At 33.6% G+C, this 11218-nt stretch overlaps 1 protein-coding gene across 1 annotated transcript in view; it reads left to right on the forward strand.

Moving 5' to 3' along the window:
- The window catches only part of STIL (STIL centriolar assembly protein), a 94191-nt gene extending 84109 nt beyond the window's left edge, over window positions 1–10082 (forward strand). Inside the window, 3 exon segments of the mRNA XM_077149749.1 lie at window positions 1057–1170; window positions 1172–1308; window positions 8615–10082. Coding sequence (XP_077005864.1) covers window positions 1057–1170; window positions 1172–1308; window positions 8615–9407 — 1044 coding nt within the window. The 3' untranslated portion in view covers window positions 9408–10082.
- The last annotated feature ends 1136 nt before the right edge of the window (window positions 10083–11218 follow it).

Below are 11218 nucleotides of genomic sequence, written 5' to 3' on the forward strand. Positions count from 1 at the left end.
AATACTTAGCTTAGTCTAAGAAAATGGACTAAGTAAAGTAGATAATATAAAGATGAATATGATAGTCTCTCCTCAAGAACCTTGGGGAAGTAGTAGCACATAAACGCCAATAAACAATTTTAAGGCAGTCTGAGAAGTGCTATAAAGCAAAAGGAGCCCATAGTAGAACGTGTTAATTCTTGTTGAGGGAAATAGTCTTCTTGGAAAAGTTAGAATGTGAACTGGGACTTAAAAGTTGAATGGCCCTGGCTGTGACATCCATCCAAATCACAGATTTTGTAGCATTTGATTTCTCCATTTCTAAATAAAGGCTAATTAAACATGCTTCATAAGGACCTATTATTTATCATTGAACACACATTTGTTATTTATCTACTACATCCTAGATTTGTGCTATGCAGGACATAGAGAAATAGGACATAATCTACGTCTACAAAGACGTAATATTACGTCTTTTTTAATTACAATTAAAATTGTAATATTAACAATAATATTATTATTGTTAATATTATTATTGCTCAGGAAATGAAATATGCATTAATGTCAGAAACGCAGAGATAATTTCATAGCCTACTTTTGTTTTTAGAGTGGCAGCAAAAGAAAGGAGCCCAATTATGAAAGTAATTTATCCTTTTTTTTTTCTTTTTGCATGGGCAGGCACGAAAATAATTTATAATCTGAAACATATTACACATTTTTCAAATGAAAGTATGCTTTAAAGTTGTGTATAGAAATAATTTAGTGTAAATCACAGAAGACACTTAAGATATTATTCAAATGCTTTTAAATCTGTTGGTTTAAAAACAAATGAATTCTGAACAAATATTCTAAGTTTCCTTTAGGGTCTGTTGAAAAATTTCATTAGAATGGGCTTCTTTTACAAAAACCCCATGATACTTAAAATTGTACTTCATACTTTGTAGAATTTGGCAAGGTGATATTGCTTTGTTTTTCCCTGGCTATTCCTCTGATATTGTTTATATGGAGTATAACAATCTTTGTTCCCTAAGATTGTTAATAATCATTTTTCAAATGTGTCCTTTTTATTTTCATCAGGGTCAAGTGAACCACCTATTAAATAACTCTCCCAACAAAACCAAACAGCCATCTAACAAAGCAGTAATTATCAACCACGAATGCACCAGGACCCAAAATGTTTACCATACAAAGAAAAAAAAAACCTGATTCAGGGATGGTGGACAAAGATTGTGTTCTTACTGCAACCCTTAAGCAACTAAGAAACCTTGGAGTAAAAATGGATTCTCCCACTAAAGTAAAGAAAAATGCACATAAAGTGGATCATACAAGGTAACTTTAAAAATCTATTTTAAAAAGTGAATGGATTTTACATGTATTGCAGCAGTCTCATGAAAAAAGTTTGTATGTCCCTCGATTCATTGACTCAACATTTATTACTGTCTTGCTATATGTATAAATAGACATATACCTGTACACTCTTCTTTTGGTAGGAGAGAGTGATCCGTACATAAATAATTTGAGAGCTGTTGTAGGATATCTCCTAGGTAGAGATGCCAACAAACTGCTTTGGGAGTTTTGGAGAAAGAGAAATGACAAAAACATTCCTTTTTCTAGGAATGAATTTTGAAGAGAATATTTATTTTTGCCAGTCACTTCAAACTGGCCATGTTTTTCTCTTCTGGTCTTGCCTCATCAAAGGATGACTTCAGCATATACTTGTTAAAAAGAGGATAAAATCTGAAAATTGTATTATTAATGCTAACATGTTTTCTGTTAATTATTGTTTGTTATTATCTAATTGCAAAAGTAATACAGTTTCATGGTTAAAAATCAAACCAAAAAAGAACAATACAGAAGAATGTAAGGCGTAAAAGCCCACACTTTAAAAATTACTCAGACTTCTCAAAGGTTTCTTTTCTTGACAAAGTTTATTTTGTATTCATCTAGAAATGTTCTATGCATATTCACATATATGTTATGTGTGAGGAGTTTTGTGATTTGTTTTTTTTTTTTACTCAACATTCTATCTTGGATACCTTTCCTTATCAGTATATACAGTTCTTTCCCATGCATTTAAGCAGCTGTATAGTATTCTATCGTGCACATAATACACCCAGGTCTCTATTAATGGACTTTTAGGTTGACTCTCTTGTTATTTCAAACAGTGCTAGTAAATATTCTGTAAGGGAGGGGTATTGTACAAGTTAAATTCCCAGAAGTGGGTTAGATTAAGAGTATGTGCATTTAAAGTTTGACTAGATGTTGCCATTGCCGACTGAAATAGTTGTACCAGTTTATATTTCTATCAACAGTGTAGGAGAATGAGGCTAGCAGTTTTTAAAGTTTTATATCAATATTGTGAGCTAGAGATTATAACATTATAACATTTCTGTTGGAATGCACAAATCACCCTGCTGTATATGTGGAGCTCTTATATTTTAGTATAGCTGTCTTCAGTTGATGTTTCTTCACAGTAGCCTTCCTGTTTTAATGTCAGTGTGAAACATTGAGGTTAATAAATTTGCAATAGATGATGAACTTAATTCACCTTCTTTTTTAATTCGCTTTTGATCAGTCTTTGACAGTCTAGTTGTTTTAATCAGGATTGTTCTGATCTTATAATAACATCTCTATTACAAATTTATACCACAAAAATAATACATGCTCAGGGTTTAAATTTTAGAAAATTAAGAAAACATCACATATTACACCCAAAGAAAATCAACTGTTTTAGAAATGTAGTTGCAATTTTAATGTGTATATAGCTGCATTTTCATATGAAAAGTTTTATATAAGGTTTTATAATATGATAAACATATAAAATATAGAGGTTTTGAAACAGAATTTGGTGCTTGTTTTGTTTTTCTTGATAAAATAATAAAAGCTTATTTGAGAAACTGGAAAATTTAGAAAAGTGAACCCAAAAAAAAAAGCATATTCCTACCAAAGTCAACGATGAAGATTTTGCTGTTGCATTTTCTTCCAGTCTGTCTTCTAAAATAATTTTAGCAGCATCCATTTATAGAATACTCATATGTCAGGAACTATCCTAAAGTTTTATATCACATTATTTCATATACTTTTTATAAAATCTGTGTTATATACAGATAATATTATGACTTCTGTTTTGTAGATGAGGAAACTGAGACTCAGGGAAATTAGTACCAGTTTGCTCAAGGCCTCAGAGCTGTGATTTATACCTATTCTTTTTTAACTTTAAAATCCATACTGTTTTGTTCTTCTGCTTTCTGCATAATTTTTTGGTGGGATTTGGTGGTAGTGTATATTTTGTTGCTTCACATGTTACCCATCTTATACATACAGAGATTTTTTTTTTTTTGGCTTTACTTTGGGAATAAGCATGCATTTTTCAATTTTAGTGTTATTTCCTTAGAATAAATTCTTGGAAATGGAAAGACTGAGTCAAAGTGGTATTAAAATGTTAAGACTGTGGCTAAATTATTTTCTGAAAGAGTTAAGGTTTTACATTCCAATCAGCTATATATTTTCACTCATTTCTCTTCAATAAATATGTGCTGAGCGTCTTCTATGAGCCATACAAACCATATGACCAGGTACAGACATCTTTGTCCCCCCTAGAGCTTACAATTGAATGGGGAATATGCTAACATAGTCAATTAGAATATTTTGTGTTAGCTGTTATGGAGAGGATATATAGTGTGCTGTGGAAACACATAAGAGAAGCAGCTACTGTTAATGGTATTTTCACACTGATTTATAATTACCCTATATTAAAATTGTATTGTTAAAGATCCATTCTAATTTAGACCAAAAATATCTTAAATTATTTTTAACTTATATTTCATATTTTGGTTAAAAATCAAACTGAACTGAAACTATTTATCCTACATACAAAAGAAGTCTAATTTTCTGTTTGTCAGTAATCTTAGTCTTATATCTGGAATGTTCTACTAGCCTATCTGAAGTGTTTATTAATTAAGATTGTTTCACAGTTTGTCTTAAACTTAATATTTTACTATAATCTTCAACTTCCTACCAGATTCTAGTTTACCCACCACGTATTGGGATTTCCAAGGTTACTTGCAGTTATCTTTATCTGGAATATCCGAAATGCTCATTTTCACCTTTTTCCTTGCCAGACTCTTACTTATCCTTCAAAGTTGAATTCATATGTCACCTGTTTTGTCAACACAAAATAGAGAGTGTTGATGTTTTGTTCTTTCAGAACACCCTACTCTTAATAGATTATGGTTTGTGTTTATGGAACCTTTTCTAGCAAGATAGTGAGTTTGATATCTCCCTGAATCTTCAGTGCCTCTACCACACCCCATAGGCCTTCAGTGAGTCATTTGCTGAATGAAGTAATTCCCCTCTACTCTGTCATCACTGAGCTTACAAAGAACTCTTCATTTTTTCGTACCTCTAAAGCACTTATGGTCAGAATTTATGGCCTTATATTGTTATCTTTTAACATATATGAGTGCAATATAACTTGTGTACCAAAAGTACTTTAGGCAGTTGTTTAGAATTTGACAAATTTTCATATAGAAAGAGTGTTAGAAATCCAGGAAAGCCCTTAGAATCCAAAATATTCCTCTAATTCTAAAACCATCTATCACGGTACCATTATGAAAATTCATTTCACGTTCCAACTCTGAATTCTAGGAACACATACTCCACCAAGAGGGTTCAAAGATGGGAAGGCAGAAATCCTAAAGAACATATAGGGCTTTTTTTTCTCTCTCTCTCTTTTTTTTTATTATTGATATATATTTTATATTCATATACCATGTAATCATCCAAAGTGTACAATCAGTGGTTGACAATACCATTATATAGCTGTGCATTTATCAACACAATTAACTTTTTTCTTTTTTATGAAAAGTAACATATATGCAAAAAAGCAGTAAATTTCAAAGCATATTGCAACAATTAGTTGTACAACAGATTTCAGAGTTTGGTATGGGTTACACTTCTGCAATTTTAGGTTTTTACTTCTAGTTGCTCTAAGACACTGGAGCTAAAAGAAATATTTGTATAATTTAGCAATCATACTCATTTTTGAACCCTACCTTCTCTGTATAACTCCACCACCACCCTTGATCTTTCTCCCACTCTTTAAGGGTATTTGGAATACACCCATTCTCACTTTTTCATGTTGAAAGGGGCTGTCGATAATATGGGACAGGGGGATGGAACTAGTTGATGTTCTGGAGAGGCTGGCCCCTCTGCATTTCAGGACTTATTTGGTCCAGGGACCCATCTGGAGATTGTAGGTTTTTGGAGAGTTACCCTAGTGCATGGAGCCTTTGTAGAATCTTATGTATTGCCCTAGGTGTTCTTTAGGATTGACAGGAATGGTTTTGGTTGGGTTTTGGCAAGTTATGATAGGTAGGAATGTCTAACTGAGGCTTGCATAAGAGTGACCTCCAAAGTACCCTCTCAATTCTATTTGAGCTCTCTTAACCACTGATACCTTATTTGTTACACTTCTTTTCCCCCTTTTGTTAGGATGGCATTGTTGATCCCACAGTGCCAGGGCCAGGCTCATCCCTAGGAGTCATCATCCATGCCACTGGGGAGACTTTCACCCCTGGAACACATAGGGGTTTGTATAAGATTCTACAAAGGTTCTATGCACTAGGATACTTTCCAGAAGTCTGCAACCTCCAGATGGGTTCCTAGGCCAGATAAGTTCTGAAACCCAGAGGGGCCAGCCTCTCCAAAACATCTATTAGTCTCATCCCCTATCCCATATTATCAACAGACAGCCCCTTTCAACATCAAAAAGTTAGAATGGGCATAGCCCAAATACCCCTAAAGAGTGGGAGAAAGATCAAAGGAGATGGTAGAATTATATAGAGAAGACAGGATTTAACAAATAAGTAGGATTACCAAATCATTATATTGATACTTCTTTTAGTCTCCAGTGTCTTGGAGCAGCTTGTAGTAAAAACCTAAGCTTATGAAACTGTAACCCATACCAAACTCTGGAATCTGTTCTACAACTAATTGTTGTGATGTGTTTTGAAATATATTGCTTTTTTTGTATATATGTTATTTTTCATTAAAAAGTCATTTGTGATGAATGCACAGCATAAAAAAAATGATGCGGAGACAGGGAAAGAGGGTCTCCATGGTAGAGGAGATAGAGATTGTGGAATTGAGATCTGGCAGGACCCTCTACAGGCAGGTTCCCTAAGAGTGACCTTTTGAATTCAAAGCATGCCCTTAAGCAGTCTCTCCAGCTGCTTCTTTGCCTTGCTCCCTGTGCCTCATTACTTACTAGTTGAAAAACCCTGTGCAGGTTAAGTAGGAGATAACTAATCTAGGTTCAAGGTGGACAGTGATTCAAGATTGATTTTCACCTTTTAAGTAAGTTGGAACAATTTTTTAACTTTCCTTCATTGTTGGCATGAGACTCTCTCACTCAAACTTAATTCATGAACTTATATCATCCTACTGTGACTATACATCAATGAGATCTAACACAGTATATATTCTGACATAGTGTATTTGTGCTGAATACTTTTAGAACTTGATTAGTGGAATGGACCTCTTTTGCTTTTCAACTTATTAATTGCCTTGGGTTTATATGCTTTGGCTCTGAGTTTCAAAGTAATGGTTTCCTCTCAAGTTGAAAATTGTTATTTTAGACATTGAAACTTGAAAAATCTTCTAAACTGATTTTGACAACTTCATGGACTTAAATAGATCCTTTAACCATAATATAAAAGAAAAAGTAATTAAAATTAAATGTATTTTTTCTAAATATTTAAAATTTTGAATGAAGTTTTGATCAGTTTCACTATTCACATTATTTATAGACATACTATGCATTTTAATATGTAACAATATTCTGGTTTGATGTGCTCATGATTTTGAAGAAATAGGCAAATGGTAGAAAGTAGAAAAAGGCTATATATTCAGAAGAGACTATCGTCACTATGAATATATTATAAAAGGATAATGTCCTGATAAATTGGTAGTATCTCTTCCATCTTATTAAAACAGGCATCCATTGATTGTACACCATGTATGGAATGTATGTGTGAAGATTTGTCAATAAAAATATTAAAAACAACAACAACAAAAAAAAAAACACAGCCATCAAAACATTAAGTACCCGGAAGATTAAAGGAAAATTTCAAAGTAGTTACAAAGCCCAGCATTATTGAGTACACTGTTCCATTGTTTGGAGATGGCATCAGTGGTTTCAGCAAATATTAATGGCTGTAAATGCTTCTTCAAAAATCTCAGGTGCTTATGAGAATGAAAATACCTGATAGTTATTTGAGTTTTGTGGGTAGGGATGCAGGCAGTGGCTGGCATATATAAAACAGCTGGATTTTTTTTCAAAGAATGATAGGGAAAGTCATAGCATATTCTGTTTTGACTATAATATAATGCTTACCACAACAAATAGTGATCAAAAGACTCTAATTTCTTAAGTAACCAAAAATCTCAGCTAGCCAAATAAAAGTTGCTGAATTACAGTATAGTGAAATAGCAGTTGCAGAACTCTGGAGGATTAAGCAACCTGTATTTGAATCTCAACTTGCCCGTTTTCAGCTATTCAACTTTGGGGAAGTTACTTAAAATCTCTATTCCTCAGTTTTCTCAGCTATAAAATAAAGATAATAATAGTACCTGTTTCTTTTATTCATTCAGTAAATATTTACTGCGTGCCTACACTGTGCCAGGCAGTTTCAGGCACTGAGGATACTGTGGGTGGTGGTGGGGTGACAAAGGAAAATCCCTGGCCTCATAGGCTTTCATGTGAGAGCCAGACAATGAATAAAAAAGGTGAGTTAAATATATATTAGGGTAGATAGTGATAATTGTTAAGGAGAATACAAAAAACATAAGGGATTGGGAAATGTGAAGTGTTGGAGTAAAGAATAAGGTTGAAATATGAATGAAGACTTCACTGGGAAGAGTTTCTGTGAAGGTTAAATGAGATGATACATGTATAGCATTTAGCAGAGTGCCTGACACATAAGATCTCAATAAGAATTAGCAGCTATTACTCTATATGTGACATATAGGAAAGTAGGAAAGGGCAAGTCAATTGAGTTAATGCTAACCAAAGTGAGTTGAAGATTATATCTAATTATAGAAAGATTAGTGTGTATACAGGATAGCCCATATCCAGAGACTGGTTTATGTTTTTAGACATTACAAATCAAAACCTGAAATCTCTTAGACAATTTAATTTTTTGAGCTACTCACCAAAGCCTGTACCATTATATCATCAAAAGTGTTTTCTGTTTTTTTTATTTTTATGTTTTGGTGTACATTGAATATTAGCTGATCTCTTGAAATATTTTAGGTTTGTAGTTGTAAATTAAATGGCTCACAACAGTATTGAATGGCTCTTACATTTGGGGCCTAGTGTTTGTCTTAAAGCCATGACTCATGTATAGATTTAAGAAAGTTAATTTGTGTTCTACATCTAGTCTGTATTGTATTTATTCCTTGAAGGTATATCTGGATCATCAAGACTTAGATGGTTGAGCACTTAGATAAAAAGCACCATGAAGCTTAAAATTGAAGACCCTTTGTTACTTTTATAGAACAGAACACATATTTAGTAACACTATTTAGCACTCAAAATAAGGTAAATGATGGTATACTGTTTTGTGTCTTTCAGTGTCTTGGCATGCATCAGCCCTGAAGCAGTGATCTCTGGATTAAACTACATGTCATTTGCTAATGTTGGCATGAGTGGCTTAAGCCCCAGTGGTGTGGATCTGAGCATGGAGGCAAATGCTATAGCTCTGAAATATTTAAATGAAAATCAGCTGTCCCAACTGTCTCGCACTCGATCAAAACAAAATAACTGTGACTCATCTTTTAGCCTTTTACATATTAATACAGACAAAAGCACAGTGGGACTTAGTTTAATTTCGCCAAATAACATGTCATTTGCAACCAAAAAATATATGAAGAGATATGGACTCATACAAAGCAGTGACAACAGTGAAGATGAAGAAGAGCCTCTAAATACAGTTAGCAAGAGTGAACATTTATTGAATGAAAACTTTACATCCATACCTGAACCTGAACAACTTAGTTGTCAGAAAGAACCTGCTAGGAATGCCTGTGAGAAAATTAATTGTTTTAACTGTGAGTCTGTGGGTAACCACACAGATATGCCAGTATTGAGAAATATTACAAACGAAGTTGTTCAACCTAAAGCAACTCAGCAGTCCAATGAAAACCCAGGTTTCCTATTAAAAAATCCTAAACCAAGTCCTGCAGTGAACCTCCGAACTGGAAAAGCAGAGTTTACCCAGCATCCTGAGAAAGAAAATGAAAGGGGCATTCCAGTTTTCCCTGAAAATTTGCAACCTTCTGAAACTTTAAAGCAGATGAATAGCATGAATTCAGTAGGCACTTTCTTAGATGTGAAGCGTCTCAGACAGTTGCCAAAATTATTTTAAAACTTTAACACTCTGACCTCACGACGGATAGGGTGCCTCCTGAAGATGCTTACGGAGGCCAGAGCCTTTTGATAGTTTTGGAATCCCTAATCATTGTAGGGTCAGTTTGCTTCTTGGTAGCAGCTGATTGCAAAAAGTTGAACAAATGACCTGGTAGTCTATCAGATGGCTGACTATTGAAGGGCTGGTCATGCAGAGCCTTGCTCAGATAGAGCCTTTCAACAAATTTGGGTAAATAGACAAATTTGATTGTGAACTAGACTTTTAGTACATTTTGAAAAGTAAGTCTGTTTCCCAAGCACTTTGCTCCTCTGCACCTATCCTGTGTCACCTAAAAGAACATAAAGGTACCATGACCCTGACTAAATTAGCAAAATCAATGTTTAGCGTTCAATTCAGAGCTAAATTCTTATTGAGTTTAAGGAGAAATTTATATTAAAAAAACCTTTGATCTTTTATACAAGGAATGTATTTTCTCTTAATTAAGCCATATTTTGTTAAACTCTGGAAGTAAAACTTTTGCAATCTTGTGGATTGATGCTAATGTAACATCTTCAGGATATAGCACTAGCTAGGACAGAATAGGAAAATTGGGTATGAATGAGTGTATTTTATAAACTTTGTAAGTTTTTTTTAATGTTTTAATAGAGCTTAATAAAAAATGTGTAGATTAAATATTTTCCTTTGTGTTCTCCTATAGCGTATCCTTCCCTGCTTTAAAAAAAAAACTTAAACTAACGAGAAGTTTCAAAAATAGTACAGAGTTCAAGTATATTTATTCTCTTTACCCAATATCCCCCAGTAATAACAGTTTACATACTGCAGTAAATTATGAGACCCAAGAAATTGACATTGGTACTAAATTACAACACTAGTTTTTACATGCACTCATTTTTATTTAACTTTTTTGGTGCATGGCTCTATCAAATTTTATCATTTACAGCTTCACATAACCACCACCACAATTGGGATACAGAACTATTTGATCATGATAAAGAAACTCCTATAATACTCCCTTTTAAAATCACACCCTTCGCTCCTAACCCCCCTGATAACCAATAATCTGTTTTCATCACTATAATGTCATTTCGAGAATGTTACTTAAGTGGAATCATAAAATATATAACTTCTTTAACTCAGTGTAATGCCCTTGAGATCCATTCAAGTTGTTGCATGTATTGATAGTTCGTTCTTTTTCCCCCACCTTTTAAAAATTTACATTTTATTTCTGAATATAAGCGGAAAAAATCCCCATTCCTGATAGAGAGATAAAGCTTTTCTCTGAAGTTAAGTTACCGTTGCCTTATATCAAAGTTTGATACATAAAGATAAGTAGCAAAGTGAGTACACCAACATGATTACTTTCTACTATTTCCACCACTGGAGCCAGGAATCAATTGGTGTGTCTTTCCCTGCGTTGTTGCCCTTTCAAAATTAAGATATGCCAGTGGTGATGAGTATCTGTCTTTCCCTATGTTTCCATGGGCATCGTTTGGGATTTTATTTTAATAAACATTAAAAATTCACTTACAGGTTTCAAGGGAATAAATATTTAAGTAATGGAATTGTCAGTGCTACTTCAAGTATGCGCTGTTTCACCCAAGAAATGAGTATTGGTATAATTTATATTACACACTATTGAGAAAACTGAATGTTGGTGAACTGACAGCCTAATTAATTTACTTTACCCCTGGGAGTCCTATAATTTTCAACGAAAGAAGAGGCTCTCTATCCATGCAATAAAAACTGAATTGGAGGCTTTTTAGGCAAAAGCTAATTCTGTCACTTCTTTTAACTCTGATAACTGCAAG

The sequence above is a fragment of the Tamandua tetradactyla genome, chromosome 2 (genome assembly GCF_023851605.1).
Source record: "Tamandua tetradactyla isolate mTamTet1 chromosome 2, mTamTet1.pri, whole genome shotgun sequence".
NCBI lineage: Eukaryota > Metazoa > Chordata > Mammalia > Pilosa > Myrmecophagidae > Tamandua > Tamandua tetradactyla.